General features: G+C 36.5%; 1 protein-coding gene across 1 annotated transcript; it reads left to right on the top strand.

Moving 5' to 3' along the window:
- Positions 1 to 795: 795 nt before the first annotated feature.
- Positions 796 to 23,927, top strand: LOC125856873 (insulin-degrading enzyme-like 1, peroxisomal). Its single transcript, XM_049536522.1, has 26 exons — positions 796 to 1,162; positions 1,265 to 1,340; positions 2,396 to 2,463; positions 7,148 to 7,239; positions 7,313 to 7,386; positions 7,497 to 7,540; positions 8,115 to 8,166; positions 9,026 to 9,148; positions 9,234 to 9,346; positions 10,130 to 10,292; positions 10,733 to 10,825; positions 11,008 to 11,093; positions 14,347 to 14,433; positions 16,734 to 16,837; positions 17,792 to 17,894; positions 18,010 to 18,105; positions 18,183 to 18,372; positions 18,545 to 18,606; positions 18,889 to 18,993; positions 20,146 to 20,347; positions 20,431 to 20,639; positions 21,258 to 21,382; positions 21,501 to 21,552; positions 21,650 to 21,736; positions 22,583 to 22,705; positions 23,410 to 23,927. The coding sequence occupies exons 1-26, from the start codon at positions 1,034 to 1,036 to the stop codon at positions 23,677 to 23,679; spliced, it is 2,928 nt and encodes a 975-aa protein (XP_049392479.1). The 5' UTR covers positions 796 to 1,033; the 3' UTR covers positions 23,680 to 23,927.

The raw sequence follows: 23,927 nt of genomic DNA, 5'->3' as shown, positions 1-23,927 counted from the left end.
GAAGTAAATATACGAAAAAATTAACGAAGTTTAATACCCACTAGTATACATAAAAAATAATTTAAACTGCGCATATATAATATAATTTTATTGAAAAACCACACCTTCGACCCTACCTTGCTCCACCCCTGCCTTTACCTCCCACCAACATACATATTAAGTAAATGTCCAATCTTTTATATATAGTATAGTTTCGACAAATTCCTTTCAACCCTACTTAGCTTCACCCTTGCCTCTACCTCCTACCAACATACATATCAAATAACTTTATTTAATTTTATTTTATAGATAATATAATTTTCTATCAATAAAATCCCTTTAATCTTATTTGACGTCATCTATCTCTATCTCTCTCACCAACATATTACTAAGTAACTCTATCCATTCTTTTTTCTTTGTCTTTATTGAGTGGATGACTTGCCTAAGGAATTGAAAATTGAGGGATGACTTTTCACCCTCATGGACCACACACTATAGTAACCTTTTTTGTCCAATTTTGCTACCTATCTATCACATTCCTAAACCAAATGGCAAGTCTTCTATTACTTGATTAAAAAGTCAAGCATTTAGTTGTTAATAAAGTGAGTTGAAATATCGTAAAATTTTAGGTTTAAATTTTGCAGACACAAAAATATTACACGATTCTTTTTATTTATTTTAGATGCAATTAGTTGTTGTCGATGGAAGGTGACCCGTGGAATTAGATGAGAAAAATAAAATAAAATAAAAAAACAAGATGACTAGGCATAGACTTGGACCCTTGTCAATTTCCCTCCTTGAGGACATTATTCAACATTTGCAGGCTAAGTTTGCACACTTTATAACACGCAAGACTAAACAAGTCTCACTCTATCAATATTACGAAAATTTCTCTATAATTGTAGATTTTATTAATCCAAGTTTAAATTTTGAACATACCCTTTACTCTCTTTTGCTGTATTTCAGTGATTCTTGAAATACCCATTTGGGATTTTAGACTTAAATCGTGTTTTTTGAGCTATTGGGATTTGGGGTTGTTTAATTTTGCGAGAAAATGGCTTTGGGCAAAGCAGATGAACCTGTAGAGATCTTTAAGGCTCGTTCAGATAAGAGGGAGTATAGAAGAATAGTTCTGCAGAACTCTCTTGAAGTTCTACTAATCAGTGATCCTGAAACAGACAAGGTGAGTTGTTTGTGTGAACTTTTTTTTTTTTTAATTTGAGAAATTTTATGAATTTATTGAGTAGGGTTGTTTTATAAATGTTTTTGTATGTTGTTGGATCAGTGTGCTGCTTCTATGGAGGTGTCAGTGGGGTATTACAGTGATCCTAAGGGTCTTGAAGGCCTTGCTCATTTTCTTGGTAAGTAAGCTAGTGCATTGACTGTAGGTCTTGAAGCAAGGACAAAGCTGCTTTTTATTTTTTGGGAAAAAGGACAAATATAAATGGTATGCAAATGCCTTCCGTCATATTTTTGGGACATTAGTGCCCGTGTTGTCTAAAAACTAGAGCATATATGCCCTTCACTCTAACGGAAGACTAAATATGGACACATGACGCAATCTTATCCGTCGATAAATGTCGGATTGATTGATAAGATTATGATACGTGTATGTCCGTTAGTATAAAGGGTACATATGCTCTAGTTTTTGGACGGCAGAGGCATCAATGTCCCAAAAGTATGACGAAGAGTAATTGCATACCATTTACGATAGTTCGGGGGTATATTTGTCCTTTTTCCCTTATTTTGTTATTAATGATTGTGGTGTCCGGACCGGCTTGCGAGTAACCGTATACCTGTTACCTCCCACCAGATCAGCTCAACTATTGGTGTTTATCTTGGCGTAATTGGTAAAGTTGTTCTCATGTGGCCAAAAGGTCATGAGTTCAAGCTGAGATGCAGGGTAATGTTGCGTAGAATAGACCCTTGTGGTCCTAGTGCACCCGGATCGATTTTTTAAAATTTCTACTGTTTCTTTTCTCCAATATTTTCACTATTGTCTCTACTGTATTTCCTTTCCTACTGATTTTGATATGCTTTATTTGAGCTGAGGTCTATCAGTAACAACCTCTCTACCTTCACAAGGTAGGGGTAAGGACGTAAGGTTGCATGCACACCACCCTCTCTAGACCCCACCTGAGTGACTACAATGGGTATGTTGTTTCTTGTAGCTTTGGTTCTATGCACCAGTATTCTGCCAACCTGGAAGGTGGTGGTTTCTTGGAGGGGTGGGAATTTTAACTTCTCTTAATGTGCAGCTGATGTGTTTTTGGTTAATTTCATGATCTTATTTCTTTAGTTTTTGTGAGTTCATTGCACCCTTTGCAATGTATTCCATTTTACTGTATGCTACTTCAGTTTCACTTTCTTCCACGAGGCAAAAGTGCACACTGATTCATAATGTGTTAAACTGCAGAACATATGCTGTTTTATGCAAGTGAGAAGTATCCTGTGGAGAATAGTTACTCAAAGTACATCACCCAGGTATCTTCTTTTATCTTATTAGCAATTATAATTTACTTTTTTCCTACTCATGTAAAATAGTTTGCCCCTTCTTCCCACCGCTTACCCTTGCAATCTATCTTCTCTTCAGGACTGTTGAGAGCTGATTATTGTTTGTGTTCTTATTTTTTATGTTGGGATACAACTTTGATCCTTTTTAGGAGTTCTTTTATTGAGCCTCGATGGTGATACATGGTGGTAGTTTAACTATTTGCATATTCTTCAGTCGTTAATTTGTTAATTCAAGGTGACTTCTCCACCCCGAAATTTGAGGGGAAGGTTAGAATGTGTTGAAAAGTCATCACCAACTTAATATCCAAGACATGTCGAAGAAGAATCTAAAATATGCAGGAGTTGTAAAGAAATGAAGGAAGATCTCTTGAATGAGTGTTCTAGAGAGAGAAGACTAGAAATATTCCAGAAAGGGAAGTTCTAGAAGTGAGTAGTTAAAGGAACATTTTAGAGTAGAGAAGAAATACCTTTAGTTAGATTCTTGCATCACCAGGTCACCACCTATAAATAGAGGTGGTTCATTTGAGATGTGTGTCCGCTCAAGTAAAGATTGAGTGCTCAAGCAAGAAGAGAGTGATTGAGAGAACTATAAGAGAACAAAGAGAGTTGCTAGAGTGTGAGGGCAAGAAAAATTGAGTGTAAGAATTATAAGATCGAAGCGGGTCTTTACCTTGCAATAATAAAATTCAAGTTGTGAACAATGGTGCAAAATAATTCTCAACAGAATGTTAATATGAAATGTTGTCTCGCATCTGAAGAAAGTATTGTGTGTATTCACTAAACTATTTACAGGAATTTGTGGTGTAAGTCACTTCACCTTGCCTTGTCAAAAATAAATAAATTGTGGCGAAAGTCACTGGTCTTATGCATGGCTGCAAATAAATTGTGGCAAAAGTCACTGGTCTAATGCATTGCTGCAATCTCTTCTCTTATTTTTCATGTAGAAGCTGAGCCCCAATAAGTGAAGAGATTGGGAATGCATAGACAACTATGCGGGCTAGGAGGTTATAGATGATTTATGCAAATACACATAATAGATTCTTAAGATGTGGGACAATATATCTAATCTGACATTCCAACATCAAGCAAGCAACTACACCCTAGTACCAAATCAGTTATGATCGGCCTTATGAATCCTCTACATTATTCCTCTCTATTCAGATCTACTACATTCCTATACAGTGTTTTGGAAGGCGAGAGGAGGCAAAAAGCGATGAGGGCCCGTTCACTGAGGTGAGAAGTGACGTGCTTGCCTTTTTGAAGTGAAACGTCAATTAATACAAAAAAAATTAAATATTAAATTTGCATATATAAATAACCAAAAACTCAATAGCAATAACATATTAGGCAAAACTAATTAAGTTATTATGCAACTAAATCCAAATAAATGCTAAAAGAAAAAAAACTGAGAAAAAATGTAGAAAAAGAGGATAAAATTATAAAACAGAGGACGAAAGAAGAAAGAAGTTGCTGGAAAGCAGAAGAGAAAGAAGAAAGAAAGAAGTAAATGAACTCTCACTTCAAGTTGCCTCATCTAAACGGAAAATAGAGATTGTTGCTGGAAAACAGAGAACGAAGGAGAGAGAAATTGCGCAGGGTAGTCCGACTCTGACCAAAAAAACCTAGCTCTCAAATTGTAATTAAAAGTGAAGCTTCGCCTTGCCTCGCCATATATGCTTTTCAGATCACTTCTTGCGTCATAGGAAAAAGGTGATGTTTGTATGCTTCACCTCTCCTCACGCTTAAGCGCTAAGTCGAGCGCCTTTCACAACATTGTGCCAATACTAAATAGTTTTCCTTATTCTAACAAATTATAAGGCATGTAATCTTTGCATGTACATAATATACCATTACCCCAACCTAAATTCAGAATTCAGAACACTATGTACTTCATATTCCTAGTAGCAATGACACAATCATATCACTAGCTAGGTAATCAATGAACAAAGCACACTTCTTATTGGTGAATTGGCAATTCAAAGCTCTACTATAAGGGATTGAATTAGAATCTCTAAGATCTTAGCAAAGATCCAATCAAATCAATATTAGCTTGTTTCTTGATTAAGTTTTATGATAAATTATGTTATTTGCAAATGATGTAGTTTTGATTAATGAGACTTGCAACAGAGTTAACTCTAAGTTAGACGTTTGGAGATAGACCCTTGAGTTTAAACGCTTGCGGTTGAGCATGATCAAGACTAAATCCTTGGAGTGCAAGTTCAGTGATGTGACGCATGAGGCTGATGTGGAAGTGAGACTTAATACACAGGTCATCCAAAAGAGAGGTAATTTCAAGCATCTTGGGTCAATTATCCAGGGAAATGGAGAGATTGACAAGGATGTCACTCACCATATTGGTGCAGGGTGGATGAAATGGAGGCTCGCATTTGGAGTCTTGTGCGATAAGAAGGTGTCACATAGACTTAAAGGCAAGTTGTACAAAGTGATAGTTAGACCATCTATGTTGTATTGGTGGAGAGTGTTGGTCAGTCAAGAACTCTCACATTCAGAAGATGAAAGTGGTGGAGATGATGATGTTGTGATGAATGTGTTGATATACTAGGAGAGATAAAATTAGAAATAAGGATATCCGAGACAAGTTGGGGTTTACTTGTGGGAAGTGAGATTGAGATGGTTCGGGTATGTGATGAGGAGATGCATGGATGTCCCCGTGCAGAGGTGTAAGAGGTTTATTATGGATGAATTTGGGAGAGGTAGAGGTAGATCAAAGAAGTACTGGGAAAAGGTAATTAGATAGGATATGACGCAGTTGTAGCTTACTGAAGACATGACCTTAGATAGAAAGGTGTGGAGGACACAAATTAGGGTAAAAGATTAATAGGTAGGAGTGCGTCCATACTAGTAGGTAGGAGCACTTTGTCTTGTTGCCCTTACTAGTAGTCGTAGGACTATTCTTGTAGTTTCTTGTTCTTCAATTTCTATGACTACCTATTATTTCGTGTAGTTTGTTTGTAAGATTATTTTGCTGTAGTACTATTCTGGTCCTTTCTGTTGTTTTTGTTACTATCTATTGTCAATTGTGTTTTCATTAATTCATTTCCTAGACTGTTCTTGCCTTGGGCCGGGGGTCTATCGGAAACAACCTCTCTACCTCACCTCCGAGGTAGAGATAAAGTTTGTTATACCATCCCCAGGCCCCACTTTGTGGGACTACACTGGGTATTTTATTGGTTATATACTAGGTTACCTATAAAAAAAGTATTATGATACTGGATGAAGATCATATAGAATATCAGCAATGGGGTACCAATTGACATCAAATGCATGTTGTATGCAACTGTGTTTTACTTCTTCTCTTTTGTTAATAGATGCACACAGTTTGTTGAGCATGGAAAATTTATTATAATTATGGTGGTAGAAGAAGAAATTATTAAATAATTGTTGGAGTGTATTTGCGGCAGTACCAACTTGGTCCTGAATGTGTTTCATTTGGACTGTAAGTGTCTAGTTATTTCTCCTGTATTCAATAAAATGTCTGTTATATATAATCTTCACTACGATGTCCTAGCTTAATTTGGATTTTAAACCAGTGTGAAGAGGAGGTTATATATTGATGAACTCCCTTTGTCCCATTTTACATTTTATATGACATTCTCTGTTTTAGGTTTTCTTGGAAAAGATTAACAAATTGCTTCTGGAAAATTACTTTTTCTTATCTTTTTTAGCTTCACTCTCCTCGCATTAGTCCTTGTTTATATTTAAATGTTATTTGACAATTGTAAGTCTACGAATGCCTAGCAATGAGGTAAAATAGTGGTTGTGATGTAAAATAATTGTTTGGACATTTAAAGAAGATGAACATAGGGTCTAAACATATGAGTTGTCTCTTAGATATGAAGACATTCTTTGTCATAATTCAATAGGCCAAATAAATTGGCGACTGCTAAAGTTTCCACCACCTTCCATATAGACCCCTCAATTGAGGTTGTTTCCTATTAAATACCTACCGTACGTGAAAAATGTACCTTTTAGACCTTAAACAGACAATCAGTCAAAATTGCATTAATACTCTATATTTTTGGTGTAAAGAAGAGGGTATAGATGATGTAGATCAGTTAGTAGATTTCCTAGGCTCTTTGTAATCATGACTACTTTGCCTAGGAATATTTTTGTTTGGTTGCCAGCATACCCTCATTGCTGATGAATACAACTTTACCATTCTAAAAAAAAAAAAAAAACAGACAATCAGTCAAAATTTTGGAGTGCATGTATCTCACATGTGAATGATGTGGCAAAGTGACAAATGAAACGAGACATGTGGCACTTGGGCCCAAATAATTATATAAAGAATGAATCTTGAGCAAAAAGAAATGTATTTTCACACAATCCTGATTCCCCCCCTCCCCGATTCGATCTACCACCACCCAAGAGAACCACCATGGCCAATTGGATGTTACTGGTTTCTTTGTATTAATGACAATGGGGGAGGGTGTAGGAAAATGTGTGGAGCTTGGTGTTAAGCAGGTGTTTTTGCTGTCATTGTCAGTGGAAACAATCAACAAACAATTCTTAAAAAAAGAAGAAAGAATACCTACTAGTGCTTTTACATCTTAATGAAGTTTTGCATGACTTTCCCTTGAGGTAACTGTCTTATAGAGTTTAATTTCCTTCTCATTCTTGATTATTAATTCAGCACGGAGGTTCCACCAATGCCTTTACATCTTCTGAGCGCACCAACTTTTACTTCGATATCAATGCAGATTGTTTTGAAGAAGCATTGGACAGGTATGGATTTAATTTCTCCTTATTATCTTTGAAAGAGTATCTATGAAATGTCTTATGGTGTTTCATTATATAGATTTGCGCAGTTTTTCGTCAAACCGTTGATGTCACCTGATGCTACAACAAGGGAAATAAAAGCTGTTGATTCTGGTTAGGCTTCATAATTTATGCATGTTGATGCATTCAGTCCCATAAACATTAACAACTGCTGATTGCTCTTTCTTGTTGTGTTCCCGTGGCAACTTGCTGAGTCATCTCAGAGAACCAAAACAACCTATTATCCGATGGTCACAGAGTGTACCAGGTATTTATATGGACTCATAAGCCTGCTTTAGGCTTCCTTTGGTACTTGTGATGATTCCTTGATGACAGAGATAGATGAAGTTGAACTGTGTGATCTCATCAGTTCAAAGATTAAACTATTAGAGAGGGGATATTGTCATTTATTTTTTTAGGTCTTCACACACCCTTTTGTGTACGAGCATGATTCTATCATTAGGGACAAGAAATATTCTTCTAGTGGATGGCGGTTTGGCTTGAGTGCAGGACCTCTTGCCTACTCAGATACCATATTGAATTGTGTGATCACATGTCTAACAACTTAAGTTATTGGTGAGGGACCTTTTTATTTATTTACTTTAGGTCTGCAACAATGTATAGGATTACCTGGTCCTTTATCCTCAATAAGGATATGCTGAATTTTTGATTTCTGAACTTGTTCCTTGCTATGACTGTTTCTCTCTCTTAGCTTGTGTATCTTGAGATTGTACGTTTGTTACATACCTGTTAGAGCCGTGTTGTTTACACTTCCAAATTTTGTTTTTATATCTTTTGGAGTAAAGAACACCCTTCTTCATTTTGCGTTACTTTCTGTGCAGCTTCAGAAACATCTGAGCTCAACAGATCATCCATACCACAAATTTGGCACAGGTTTGTTATTCTGTGTGTAATGTCTTCCATTTGACTTGACTACATGGCTTGCAATCTAATTTTGGCTTACCTTAAATCCCTGTTTAGCTAACTTGTCTAGTGTCTACTGCTGCACCTTTCTCTGATTTGTCCTTTTCAGAACATCAATGCTGTAAATGCAGTATCTTTGGGTTTCGAATAAGCCTGAGTCTTGAACTAATTTTACTTAAACACTTCTTTTGGATAAATAATTTTATAGACAAAAAGAAGTCTTACTCTTTCAACACTAGTAGACCCTCTACCTCTTATTCCCTGCTTTACTATACTATAAGATACAACATTATGAGGATTGTGTGATTTCATTATTTCCCCACATAACTAAAAGGAACTATACTTTTGGGTTAGGTCGTAAAGTTTACAGATCCATTTTAGTGCAATCTATTGTGAATAAATTTTCTATCTTATTGATAAAAAGAAAAGTTCGGTTGAAATATTTCACTCCTTTGTTTCAATCAATTCATTATTTTGGTTATCAAAAAACAATAATTCACTACTTCATAGCCTATTTTGCTATCATCGATATTGAAACTACTTGCCTGGCCAATCAAACAAGTATTAAGAACTCCCTATATTCTCAGTTTCTCTTCTGGAACTGAGAGCACCTCTACATTTCCTTCTTCTTTGCTGCATACTCTCAGTAACATTGACAATTTTGCCACTTATCTGTAGGTCATATTATCCAGTAACATCTTTTGGGCTTTAGTGACTTTGTCATTGCTTTCGTGATATTACTTTTCTGTATTGGAGAGAACAGGAGGTTACTCTATCTCTGTTGCACATTGTTTCTTTTGACACTTGTAAACATTTGATTCTTGCACAGGTAATTGGGATACCCTGGAGGTGCGGCCAAAAGCAAGAGGGTTGAATACAAGGGAGAAGCTTCTCAAATTTTATAAAGAAAATTATTCAGCCAACTTAATGCATTTGGTTGTTTATTCAAAAGGTAGCCGGTTGATTTCTCTTTTCTTCCCTATAAATTATTATTGTGGAATATCATCTATACTAATTTTCTCTTCTAAAACACTCAGATTGCCTTGATAAAGCTCAGACACTGGTACAGAGCATATTCCAAGAAGTTCCAAATACCAATAGAAGTTACTCCCCTGTTACTGATCAGCCATGCAAATCAGAACATCTTCAGGTGCTCAAATAAGTGTAGAGATCATAAATTTGACACAAAAGTTCAAAAATAAGGGCTATGTTCTAGCGAATCTCTTTTCTCTTGCCCCTTTTGTGTTGGCTGGATTGAAAGGTGTTTTTTTTGTGGTACAAAGATTAGCGGCAAGACAAGGAAGGGAGAATGTGTTTATGATATGGGGTCTTACGATTGATAATTTTTACTGTGCTTATGATTTATCAGATAGATTTTGGAATTTGTGAGAAATGAATGGTTTTTCCTATACATGCATTTGATTTTATCTGAACCATACTTTCAGAGAAGAGAGCTAAACTTCTGAATTTTTCCTACCACCACTTATGATCCTTCGAGATCAAGCTTAATTGGCTTTGGTGGACAACGCATGAAAGAAACTGTGAACCCTTTCCTTGTGTCCATGTACTTGTGATGCAATAAGATGTCACCTAAGCTTAACAAAGCACTCAATTGTCATATATTATATACTCGGCACTGAGTTGACATATCAGATATATTCTGTACGTTTTTTAATAGAAGCTCCTGCTGGATTATTCCAAGACCTGCTACTCCTTAATCTCAAAGAGAAGTCTTATTGATGAAGCATGAATTATGCCAAATTTTCTAGGAGTGGGTTGAATCTTCCCATTTTCAGTTTTCATTTTTCATTTTGGGTAGGGGTGTCAGAAATGCGCTAATAATCTATGTTCTTCTCTCTTCTATTGCATTCTCTTCATTATTACAAAGGCATTGTTGTCCTATGCCTATGATTCTGTACTCTTTGTTACACAGATTCTAGTCAGAGCTGTTCCAATAAAACAAGGTCATAGTTTGAGGCTCGAGTGGCCAATTATTCCAGACTTAACCCATTACAAGGAAGGGCCTTCACTCTATTTGAGTCACTTGATTGGACATGAAGGAGAAGGATCCTTGTTTTATATCTTAAAGAAGTTAGGTGAGTTCTCAACATAATCGTTAGAAATTCTGATTCTATTCCACCAGACATTTGTTATGAGGCACTTATGGAGCCCTTGAGTTCAATTGCAACAATATGCAAAAATAGTGAAAACACATAAGTATGTTGTTTACAAGTAATTGAGTGGTTGAGATATTTTCATCAATTCTAGCCAAAGTAACCTTGCAGGAGGCTGTGTATAGTATGCCATCAGCAATAACTGTTGCTCTAAAGAACGGAAATGTTTTTTATCTACCATGATAAGTAGCTAGAGGATTGATGTAATGTTAATTACATCTGATAATCCAACCTCTCTCTCTCTCTATTACTCTGGAAGTGGGGCACACGTTGAAGTTAGAATTCCTTGTTAGTTGTTAGGACTCAACTCTCCAGACTGTTTCTAAGTACTTAATGCTGTTTATCTCTGCAAATTATTGCAGGTTGGGCAACAAGCTTATCGGCTGGAGAGTCAGGCGGCGGTCATCACTTCTCCTTTTTTGAAGTTTATATTAGTCTGACTGATGCTGGGCATGGTTAGTTCCCTCATGTCCCCCCCCCCCCCCCCCCCCCCCCCCCNCCCCCCCAACCCGTGCACGCCCTTATGTGGACAGTAATTTAATGGAAATGTGTTTGTCGTAACCCTCCATTTTTTCTGGAATTTATCTTCTATCGGGAAGTCTACTACACTGACCTTCATGTCACAATAATATTTCAGACCATTTTGAGGATGTTGTGGCACTGGTGTTCAAATATATTCACCTTCTGCGACAAGCTGGTGCCCGCAAATGGATATTTGATGAGGTTGTTGAAATTTTTTTTGTATCAAACACAAAAGTGTTTATTGTTGTTTACAGCAGAACAATATACCTTCAAGGTTAGAGGAAGATTTATTGATGAAACATCGAAAACATACATAGCAAATTAAATTTCCTCAGTGATCTCTGCCTCTTCCTCCAATTAAATCCGCATATGTTCCTCAAAATTGGCTTCACTTTAAAGTGCATCTAGAAGTAAATACGTTGGGGAGAAAAATCACAGAGTTTACTTGTCATGTCACAATTAGCTTATGTTCCCAATTTATAAATCTAAAGAGAGCATGATAAAACATAGAATCTACAGAAGGAGAGGATTTACTTTATGTAGTCGGTGTTAGTTCTGTAAGATTATACTGAATCTGTAAGACCTCACTTGTTTGAAGTTTATATGGGCATGTTATCTGAATATATATGCAGCTCAGTGGGTGATACCTGGCAATCTGCAGCAAGCTTGATCAGCTAGCAGGGACAGAGACCAAAGAAATTTAGAGACAGAATTGGAGAAAATACCTTAGTATATTTTGGGCCGTTCAAATAGAAAAAACTCACAGATATTTTGAGGGAAAAGGTGAACCCATATCATATGTAAAGCCTAGATATTGTCAAAATTTGTACTTCTGGTTCTGGTGTAGAGTGAATTCACCTATGTAAGTTTCTCATAGCCAATCTCCAGCCTAGAGAATGGATGATGGTTGTCATAAGCACTAAACGGCTTCTTGAAGGGGGGGCGGGGTGTACACCTAATGAATATGTGAGCATATTCATAAACGGATAAACCTGATAACTATGCTTACTCATGATAGTTTCAGGCTGTAAATGTGCAAGGTATTTTTTTGTAAATTGTTGATTTGATCAACAGTGTGTTGGATGCCTTACCAACATACATGATGTCTGTTTTCCCATCCCTAGCTAGTGTAATCAATAGAATAGAGGTACTCAGAACCTTCTTTTGGCAAGGAAATGAAGAGAAGAGGAACTATCATCTTGTCAAATGGGAAGAAATGAACATAAGCAAGAAGATTGGGGGTGTGAGCGTCAGAAACATGAAGTTTCAGAACCAAAGCCTTATGATGAAGTGGTTATGGAAGTTTGCATCTGCTGAGAACTCTATTGTGGAAGGATGTGATTGCTGCAAAATATGGANCCTAGCTAGTGTAATCAATAGAATAGAGGTACTCCGAACCTTCTTTTGGCAAGGAAATGAAGAGAAGAGGAACTATCATCTTGTCATATGGGAAGAAATGAACATAAGCAAGAAGATTGGGGGTGTGAGCGTCAGAAACATGAAGTTTCAGAACCAAAGCCTTATGATGAAGTGGTTATGGAAGTTTGCATCTGCTGAGAACTCATTGTGGAAGGAAGTGATTGCTGCAAAATATGGAATGAGGGATAAGTGGATGACAACAGAGGTAGTCTTTCTATATGGGTCTAGTGTATGGAGATCTATCAGTGATCTATGGGATCTGGTGCTAGAAAGATCATACTGTAAGGTGGGAAATGGCAGAAAGGTGGCTTTCTGGATGGACAAATGGTGTGGATAAGTTCCACTAAGACAAAGGTTTCCTGACCTCTACAACCTATGTCAAATGCAACAAGCAACTGTAGCAAAATTATGGAATGATCAGGGATGGAATTTGCACTTCAGGAGAAACTCAAATGCTTGGGAGATGTGTAGAATAGCAGAGTTTTTTGTCACCCTAGCACAATTCAGTAACCTGTCTGAGGAAGAGGATTGACTGGTATGGAATGTGGGGAGCAAAGGGTGTTTCACTATTAACATATGAAGATTTGAACATAGTTGGCATTGAGGAAATAGAATGGCCTTGGAAGATGATACGGAAAACTAAGATACCCTATAAAGTAAATTGTTTTACTTGGTTGTTAGCTAAGGAGGCAGTTTTGACTCATGAGAACTTGAACAAAAGAGGTTTTCACTTGTGTTCCAGGTGCTTTTTGTGTGAACAGCAAGGAGAGACAGTCAACCATCTCTTCATACACTGCAAGTGTACAAACCAGCTATGGCAAATGTTCACCAATATGAGAGAGATCAAATGGGTGAAACCAGGAAGGATCAAACAGGTTTTGAAGTGCTGGAATAGGGATGTAAATGCAGTAAGAAAGGAGGAGAGATGGAAGATTGTTCCATCATGTATATGGTGGACAGTATCGCTAGAGAGGAACCAGAGATGTTTTGAAGGAAAGCAGAAAAACATATAAAGATTTAAGCTTAATTGTTTAGCTTTGTATTATTTTTGGTGTAAACAAGTAGTCTTAGATAGCTCAGAAGTAATCAGCATGACTTTAGACTAGCTGTAACTTGGTAGTTATAGGATCCTATGTAAATTACAACACTTTTGGAGGGGAACTACGCTTTTGAGGTAGATAGACTAACTGTTACTTTAATAAATAAAAAACCTAGAGATAAGCAAAAAAATTCTGCTGAAAATAACAAACTCCTAAAGTCTCGAAAATACTATTTATTCAAAATTCAAATAGAAATCAACTCCTACATACTAGGTCTAACTAGTTGACTGGGTCTAACTAGTTCCTTAGTTTCTTGTGCTTCGATTTCTCTTATAATTTGTTGTTTCTTGAACTTCTACAATCATATTATTTTGTTGTAGTTACTGTCTTGTTACTAGATGTTGTTTTTGTTACTATCTGTTATTTCTTGTACTGCTATTATTTATTTTTCTGGACTGCTTTGGACTATTTTCCCTTGAGGAGGGGTCTATCGGAAACAACCCCTCTACCTCTGAGGTAGAGGTAAGATTTGCATACACTCTACCCTCCCAGACCCCACATTGTGGAATCATGCTAGGTATGTTGTTGTATAGATTCCAAGTGATTGTTGGTATTTCGAGATAATTTTCTTCCATGTGATTTTAAGTTAACATTATCTCCTTTCAACATCTTCAATTACCATGGTTTCACATCTTCAAACTGTTGCATTTAGGATTCAACATAGGACATGACCAAACCTTCTCAAAATTCAAGTCGAGAGATCAATTAATCTAGTCACATAATAGATTACATAAAAACTCTATTGTTTTTCCATATTCCTAAATGGATATTGTTCAATGATTGAATAGGAAGTTTTCAACTTTTTATAAAGGTATTGTTCATCACTTTATTTATTTGCATATTTTGTTTGATGAATTGACTTCATTAAAAGTTATATGTACAAATGTTCGTTCTTTAGTCAAAGTTTCTAGCTCACATATATTTTAAACATGCAGCTTTCTGCTATATCTGAAACTAATTTCCATTATCAAGACAAGAGTTCTCCCATCGGTTATGTGGTATATGTTGCATCGAACATGCAGGTACATTCACAATCGTATTCCTGCATTTGGTGTTGATTCATTTTTATGGTTGCTTTTGACGATTCATTGATTCTTTTTATCTTGTTTTTTTCTTCATGCAACTGATATTTTATGAATAAAATGGTCCTAGAATGCTAGAACCAAAAATAGCTCTAGAAGTATAGATTTTTTACAATTCCATCACATATCCAACTCCTAAAATGGTAGATGTTCAATGGCGAGCAATCAAATGATGGGCATACTTCCATTGCTATACATAGGAAATAACAAGTGATATCAATTTTATTTTATTTTTGACAAAGGTAACAGTTTTGTGTATTAATCTTCAGCACTAAAGGCTGGGATCCCAAATTTACATCATGGAGCTACATACAGTTGAGTGTACTCCTTATGATCGCTAATCCCAAAAGTTTTTGTTGACTCTGGAACGCTTCCCCAACCATTCTTTTTTCCCTCATGGTAGAAATGACAGGTCAACGGTTCGAATCCCACTGTCTACATACAAGTATTTTATCTGTCGGAAATAATCTCTCTACCCCACAGAGGTAGGGAAGGTCTGCATACATCCTACCCTCCCCAGAGTCCCAGACTCCACTTGTGTGATTATACTGGGTATGTTGTTGTTGTTGTTGGTGGTGGTGGTGGTGGAAATGACGAAGAGCTTCTGGAAAGTGGTCGGCATAGCTATCTCCCTACCAGTGTTATCTCCAAATGTACTCCTCTCCCCCTTCTACCTTAAATTTTTTGTGCTTTGAGAATTTTCTCCATCCTCCCATGATTTGCTTCCATAAAGCAGATTCATATGAAGTTAATATGCCAGTACACCTAGAAGTCTTTAACTCCCAATTCCTTCATCTTCAAATAGAAAGTAACCTTCTCTAATTATGACAATGTGGATAAATCTCTTCCTTTCCATTCCACAGAAAATTCAAGAATTCAGAACTCCTAATGAAAAGGGGTCAGATAAAGAGTATAGTAAGCAAAATCATATGAAAAGAAGGGGGTTGAGGGTGTTCTCGTCTATTATTGTTGTTAGCTTAGTGAAGAAAGGCATAAGGTAGGTTAATAAATTAGAGAGTACACTCGATTAAGGTTATCTTTCCTTCTTCTGACAGAGTTTCCTAGTGAACCTTATCGACAACAAGGTTTATTGTTTAATCTTCATGAGTGGACCCCATTGGTAGTCTCAGGAACGTAGCCAGAAGATCAATGGCTTTGCCTGCTACCACCCTTGTCATGTCCTCCGCTTCCTGAATCTCTTCCAGAGGAAAGAGTTCACCCTTGCAAACATTAATTGTCAAACCAGAGATTGCCTGAAACCATAATAACAACGAAGTAAACATATTGGTAATGGAACCTTCTTCAAAAAAGTCTAAAGGGTAAGCTAGCAAGTCCCCTTTTTTTTGCTTTTTCTACAATAGAGGAAATTTCCATTGGACTAGTTAAAAGACTTAGATAGCACACCGGGTTTACATAAGAAAAAGTTCATGTACAAAAAAGAGATTAGATTAGTCATTGCACTAGTAGCATCTAGGAGCCTCCCGCTTCGGTACCATCTTCTTTTTTACCAGCCGAGCTGCCCTGTCAACCTTTTGTGGCACTTGCTTCCTAGCTAGAACTCACACAGTGCAAACATCATAAATGAGAACTAAGCATAGTCTAACTCCCTAGCGCACAGGGCAAGAATAAACTACTTCACTCAAGAGAGAAATTGTTGAGTGAGTGATCTGGCCTAGCCTTTCATTGATGGATATGTCTTCAAAAAACCCCGACCTCAGTAGAAAACGAATGGCAAGGCTCTCATTTACACTAGCATAGAGTTAGCCAATGCTTAATTCCTAGATACCATCATTGCTTCTTCTCTGGAGAAAGAAGTTCACGACTCGTGGGCCTTCTACCTCCGATTGAATAGCGAGTCAATCATAATCCATATTCCATTATTGGATAGGTACTACCAATCCATCTTAATTGAAATTTTTTCATCAAAGTCAAACCAAAGAACTATGTTTCTTTCCTTCGAGGCCCCGGGATAAAGATACAATTTTTATGCAAAACCCCTTGATTGGGAAGTTGATTCTTGTCTTCATCACAACAGCTTTCAGGCTTAAGGCATTTGTCTTCACAGATTCTCTCAGTCTCTCTTATTCTCATAGTATAGATAGTTGAGATAACTTGATATGGTTGTGGTCAGGTATACACTCTATAAATTCATTTTATACACCAGTTTGCCATTCTAATAATAATTTTTTTATGGACTTAACAAAAGAATAAGAACTGTGTATATTTGTATCAATTTCCAGTTTTACCCGCCGATAGATTGGTTGGTTGGGTCATCTTTACCTTCAAGGTTCAGTCCAGACATAATTGAAGCAGTTCTAAATGATCTCACACCACAAAATGTCAGGTGAGTTGGCCTCCATGTAGACAATTATATATTTTTGAACTATTGTTTATGCAAATAGGTACTTGCATTACTAGCTTCTCGATGATTTCAAAATCCAACCCTTACAATATCTTTTTGACTATGTTATTCTTTTTCTAGTCAAGCTTTTTACTATGTCCATTGGATGACATTGGAAGTCTAATGACTCTAGTCCTGATAGTGGTGGGCTCAATTTTAACTATTGCTGCATAGAAGTCAGGTTCTCGTGACCTCTAATGAAGACAATTGTTTTGCATCATGGACTTGGCTTTGGTTGGATTCATGTCTTTGACATGACAAGAACCCGGTACAGTTGAGGGATTCATTTTGGACAGGGTCATAGTTTGTTGGGTACTCCTTCAGGGAACATAGAGAGTGAAGAAACAGAAATGACTCTGAATGACAAGCAAAAAAGTCTGGTTATGCAATTGCGTTTCCTCTTTTTCTTTCGGTAGAGCAGGGCAGGATGGAAAATGTTGATTGGGTGAAGAGAAAGGGACTGATGGTGTCTGTTGTCAGTGGCTCAGACTCTTATGGGCATCTGTGTGTTCTCTTACTGCTGTTGGGCTCATTTAACACGAAAAAAGGCTCATTTAACACCAAAGATCAATTATACAATCATTGGGACTTTATACTTATGAATCGCTTTTCTTAATGAAAAGTGAGATCGTTTTAGGCTGCCAAACTATTACATCATTAAATATCATAAAATCATGGAAAAATATTTCCTAGTCATTCCTCTGAATCCATGGCAGCTATCCGGATAATACGGATAAATAAAAATACAGAAATTGTGTGTTAGAATTTCCGGCATCAGATAGTGTGTTCCACATGTATCATTTGCATAAATAGTACTGAATTATGATGGTGTCATATATCATTACACTGTAGCTAAATCTTTTGGGAGTACCTCTCACAAAAAAGTATTTCCAACAGAATCTTTTGGGTTTCAACAAAATTTGACGGTAATACAGACTCAATGGAGCCTTGGTATGAAACTGCATATTCACTAGAGAAAATAACAAGCTCCGTGATTGAGGTGCGCAGTCAGTTATCTGTAAATACTGATGCTTTTTATTTGGTGGAGATTTGGCATTGAAATATTGCTTAAGTCAATATTGATCGGTACGATGGCACTTCTTTGAATGTTACAGCAATGGATGGAGAAGGCTCCTGATGGAAATTTACATCTACCTGTTCCTAATATGTTTATTCCTACCGATTTGTCCATTAAAACTGTCTCGAACAAGGTATTACTAACAACAAAACCTCATTTCACATGCTTTCACTTTATAAAATTCCTGAAATGTTTTTCCCTTCAATACAGATGAATTTTCCGGTGTTGTTAAGGAAATCTCCTTACTCAAGGTTATGGTACAAGCCGGATACATTATTCTCCATGCCAAAGGGATACTGTATAATAGACTTCATCTGTCCCCAATCTAGAAGTTCCCCTGAATCAGCTGTTCTTACCTGCATTTTCGTACGGTTGCTGAAGGACTATCTAAATGATTATGGCAAGTATCAAAGACTAAGATATCATGTTTCTTTGTATGTTACCTTTGTGAAAATGTGCAAGGACCTAACAATCTAAAAAAAATTCCAAGGACTTTTTGACAGTTGAAATACTGATCAATTAATTCACTGGAAAATCCGCTTTACTCAACTAATCTACTTTGCATCTTTCAGCCTATGATGCCGAGATTGCTGGTCTCGGTTATTGGATAAGTGGTCACTGTAGTGGTTTCGAGGTATTTATCTTGCACATGCATCATCATCATGAATGGAATTCTCTAAGCAATAATACAACTTATCAAAGTTAATCTTCACAAAACTCTCTCCTAACTTCCGTGTTTTCAATTTAAAGAAAAACATGATTATTTGGTTGGAATATCGTGTAGGGTTTTTTTCTTGGTTGCACTTTGGGAAAGCATTATGCTCATTCGGCTTAAGATTATTGTCATTTTTTCCTATCCCATGTGCATCATTTTTTAGACATTGTACCCTCCCACTTTGATCTTCTTCCCTTTCAGGTTACTGTGTCTGGATATAATCATAAAATGAGGATCTTACTAGAAAAAGTTATTGATAGGATTACCAATTTCAAAGTTGAGCCTGACAGATTCTTTGTTATCAAGGTAAGGGTCTATTGTCATCCCTTACAATTTCTTTCAAGTCTTGTCGTTCAAGTGGATACACTGATTGAAGACCAGATTGTTTGATGGTAATTGCTGCATCTAATTGTATCTGAAATGAATTGCTCCTGTCGGGGGTTCACAAGCGTGCTATATCTCGGCCTGCTTCAAATAGTGGGCCACATTTTTACATAAGATTCTAAGGATCTAGGCCTGCTTAAGATATGTACGACATTTTCACTTTTGATTTGAGGAACTTGAACTCTGTCAAGACATTTTATATTCATATCATAGGGTTAGAGATATTTTCTTTGTATTCTTTTCTTGTTATGGACATTCAGCTTGTATTGTCAACACTTACATCAAAGAGTGCATTCTTGGCTTGCTTGGCACAAATATGTCTCAGACAATACTGTTTCCATTTTTGGCTGGTTTGCCAAAAATTATTTCCTGTTTAATTAGTTTGTTGTGTGTTTGTATATTAAAGAAACATCAACATGGAGCAATATTTACTCTAATTCTGATCTTTGTAACTGCAACTGAATGATTGAGCCACTGCAATTCCCAGTCAGCTTTGCTTACAATAATTTTAGTATATTGTCATGACAAGACTTGCATTAGTTGAGTTGTGTTACCCCTCCAAAAAAAAAGGACTTCTACTGTTTGAAAAACTCTCGTATTGATGTGGTCTTAAACTTATGACTATTACAACATTTGGGGTCTCTTCAGTACTATAATAAATTCTACATTTAGGTATTCAGAAACACTAAAAACTAAATGAAATGCATGATAACTTCTTTATGATTTTGGGCAAAGCATACTTTTTGGGTTAGATATAGCATATAGTGCTGAATCTTTTTTATTCTAATAGTTACGGCTGCTTAACTTGACATGATTTAGTTAATAATAATGTAGTAATCCTTGAATGGTAAAAGACGTAGGTTGAGAAAGAAGGATAACGTGAGGGAGTAATAACACTTAGGAGGCGGATTTTAGTTACCCCGTATACCTTATTGTAAGTCCAGGAATATTAAACATAGAGTAAATTAGATAAGGAAAGGAAAATGGAACAATTGTGATTGCAGTTTGCTAACATTTTGAATCCAAAGCCATGGACTGATAATTCCTTCTCACGGACTCCTTTTTATCTTATAGGAGTTGTTCCTAAAGCAATATCAAAACGTCAAGTTTCAACAGCCATACGAGCAAGCTTTGTACTACTGCTCATTAATACTTAGGGAACACTCATGGTCATGGAATGATGAATTTGAAGTTCTTACTAATCTTGAAATTGAAGACCTTGTTAAATTTTATCCTCTGCTTCTATCAAGGACATTTCTGGAGTGCTACATAGCAGGTTCTCTTTTCTTCCCTACTAGACTTCTCTAGGATTTTTGTCAGCTGTGTAGCATATTCACTCTTTTGATTATCCCTTTTCAGGAAACATCGACTCAAAGGAAGCGGTTTCAATGATCCAGCACGTTGAAGATGCTTTGTACAAGGGTTCCCAGCCTCTATCTCGGGCCCTATTTGCGTCTGAGCATTCGTCAAGTAGAATTATAAATCTTGAAGAGAGCAAGAATTACTTCTATGCTGCAGAGGGCCTAAATACATCTGATGAAAATTCTGCCCTTGTCCATTACATTCAGGTACATGTGAAGTTACAACTTTTGTTCTTTTTTTCAATGTCATTTTTGTAGTAGTTATCATATATATGACTGGATGCCCTATGGGAAAAGTCATATTCTTCTGCAAAGGCTTATTTTTATACCTCTAACAACAACAACATACCCAGTGTAATCCCACAAGTGCAGTTTGGGGAGGTTAGGGTGTATGCTGACCTTATCCCTACCTTTACCCATTATACCCCTTATATATGGGGTTTCCCTTTTGTTTAGCAATTAACTCCTACTTGTACAGAACAAGTATTGTTAGAACAGTCAAATAGAAATAGCAAGAATTGAATGATCAAAACTGGTAGGAGCTTTTAAAGAATTTAAAACCTGAAATGTTTATAATCACAGAACCAATTTTTTTTAAAAAAAATTTGGTCATTCTACTGACTTGTGGCTAGACAAATAATTTGTTTGTACTTAAGAAGAAGCTGTCAAAAGTTTATAATGAACAAAATGTGAAACCTTTCCTATTGAACAACTTTAATCTGCTTGATATCTTATCTTTATAAGTTGGCTCTTACTGAGTTCGGCCATCTTTCTTAAGTTGGCTCTTTGGAAGGATCTGATACAAAAGCAAACTAAATTATGCAGGTGCATTCAGATGAATACATCAAGAATGTAAAACTGCAGCTATTTGCTCTGATAGCCAAACAACCAGCTTTTGACCAGCTTAGATCTGTTGAGCAGCTTGGTTACATTACATCACTTTCACGGACGTATGCCAACACTTCTCATTTTAATACTCTATGAATGTCTCAACTCTTGGGAGACATGTGGTACATCTACTAAATTTTATTTCACTGCTGAAACCAATGTAATGTCGTTAAACTGTAGGAGCGATGCTGGTGTTCGTGGACTGCAGCTTATAGTTCAATCATCAGTCAAGGTAAATACATCATATCTTCATTATGTAAGCCAATGAAGAAATATTATAAAAATCCTTTTACTTCAGTATGAGAGACTAATGGTTAGCCACAATGCAGGATCCTAGATATATCGAGTCGCGATTCCAGGCATTTCTCAAGACGTTGGAAACTCAGCTTCATGACATGTCAGATGATGAGTTTAAGGTCAATTATTGAACCTCCTTTTGAGATTTTCATTCAGAATTGTTTCGAATCTCCAGAAGGCAAAAACAAAAACTGGATAATTTCTTCTCATCTGCTTGAGCCTTGGTAGGCAGAGTCCAGTACTAATCTAGTTGCACACAAGTTGAATTGGACACTGCAATTATAAAAAGAACTATACCAGAACAACAACAATAACACAATGGGATCATTGTGACCACTCTCAGGAAAGTAATATTACGAGAAGTATCTATACGGAAACATCTTAAGATGAACATCATAAAATACCCAGAATAAAGGTAAAAAGTTTGAGAGGGTAGGCAAAGTCAACATGAAAAATATTTGCTATGAGAGCATTGGAAAGAACTACTTATCATAAGGAACGCGGTTTATACGAGGGAGCATAAATTGTGACACTTCAATCAGTAAAAATTAGAGGTGTGCTTAGTTTAGATACTGTTTGATATTGTCATAACATCTTCATCACGATGCACTTAGTAACCCTGCAATTGAAATTTATTTGGCTGACTGTTCTTGTACTTAACAATCATTTGTTGCTTTTTCTGAGGATAGAAATAATGTGATGTATCTGCTATCCTGATCTTCTGGTACTCAGAAAATTGACAAGTCTATGTGGCTTCATACATCAGCTTCTTTAAATGCCTTTCTTCTATTAGCATCACTGAAATAATAAACCCGGTCAGTAACAAAGCAATAAAGTCAAATCAAATAATGGTGCTGAATAAAATGTTAGGTTGATGTGAAGCTTATTAATTATTTCCACTTGTCTGCAATCTTAAATAATTTGCCTCATCTACTAAGATTTTGATTTTATCATATACAATGCAGAAAAAAGTCAATGCACTTATTGATATTAAGCTTGAGAAGTTTAAAAACTTACCGGAGGAAACTAATTTTTTCTGGTGGGAAATTTCTAGTGGCACCCTCAGATTTGATAGAATTGAAAATGAGGTATGGTCTTTCTTTTATTCATATCAAGCCAGTTTTTATTTCCGTGAATTGAATTGACAGGTAAAAGGAGATTATTGTACGTCTTTCCTTCTCCCTTTCCGGGAGGGGGAGGATAATTGGCATGGGTGGTGGGTGTTTGGCACCTTTGGGTCAAACTAAAGGGATATAAAGAAGAAAGAACTCTTCCAAGTCTTTCTTACGAGATGTTGACTCCTTGATGGAATATAATTCTTGATTTCTTCCCATCGACCTAAGCCTTGGGTAGGCAAAGGTGCTGGTGGATAGTCAAGGTGCATGAAAGTAGGCATGAACGCCTCTATTATAAAAAATGTGCTTGCTTTCTGAAATGCTGAATAAACCAGTAAAAGGTACTATGGCTCATTGTTCCCTGAAAGTTGATGATCTTCCTTTTTAGTTTCTGGGAGTTCTTAAGGTACTATTTGGCAGGCTTTATTTAAGCTGAGGGTCTATAGGAAACAACCTCTCTATCTCTATGAGGTAGTGGTAAGGTTTGCGTACACTCTATCCTTCCAAGACCACACTTGTGAGATTACACTGGGTATGTTGTTGTTGTTGTTGTTGAGAGTTCGTAAGATAGGATAATTACTTCATTGACGTGCTTTCTCTCTGAAACAAGCATTTCAACTTTGACTTATATACTACCAGATATGATGGGATAGTGCTAATTAACATTCATGAATCAGGTTGCAGCACTGAAGCAGATAACGAAAACGGACCTGATCAATTTCTTTAACGAATATGTGAACGTTGGCGCTCCTAAACGGAAGTCATTAAGCTTACAAGTCTTTGGAAACTCACATTCTTCTGAATTCAAGTCGGAGAAAGTCGATCCAGTTGAACCAAACGTCGTCCAGATTGAAGATATATTCTGTTTCAGGAGATCTCGCCCTCTTCACCATTCATTGAAGGGAGACTTGGTCCATTTGAAAGCTCATGATGTTGATCATCAGTGAAGTTTACAGTACAGGAAAATACAAACCAAGAGATGGAGATATTTAGTTGAACACTATTCTGAAGTGACTTGTTCAATATAGACATAGCTATTACTCCTTGTACAGTGCAAATATAAACTGTTAAAAAGGAAATGAAACAAACTCTTTTGCTTCAGAGACCGGGGTTCAAATCCCCGACAAAGAAAAAACACTAGGTGATTTTTTCCGTTGTTAAAAAGGAAATGAAATGAACCCTTCTTATTATAGCA

The sequence above is a fragment of the Solanum stenotomum genome, chromosome 2 (genome assembly GCF_019186545.1).
Source record: "Solanum stenotomum isolate F172 chromosome 2, ASM1918654v1, whole genome shotgun sequence".
In the NCBI taxonomy this organism is placed as follows: Eukaryota; Viridiplantae; Streptophyta; class Magnoliopsida; order Solanales; family Solanaceae; genus Solanum; species Solanum stenotomum.
The sequence above is the reverse complement of the archived record's forward strand: the minus strand, read 5'-3'. Positions and strand labels throughout refer to the sequence as shown.

What these genes read in the sequence shown, in the direction of transcription:
- LOC125856873 (XM_049536522.1), top strand. Translation starts at nt 1,034, where the DNA reads ATGGCTTTGGGCAAAGCAGATGAACCTGTAGAGATCTTTAAGGCTCGT. An exon ending in TTATATCTTAAAGAAGTTAG is followed by an intron (nt 10,293 to 10,732) that starts GTGAGTTCTCAA and finishes AAATTATTGCAG; the next exon opens with GTTGGGCAACAAGCTTATCG. An exon ending in ATGTTGCATCGAACATGCAG is followed by an intron (nt 14,434 to 16,733) that starts GTACATTCACAA and finishes ATCAATTTCCAG; the next exon opens with TTTTACCCGCCGATAGATTG.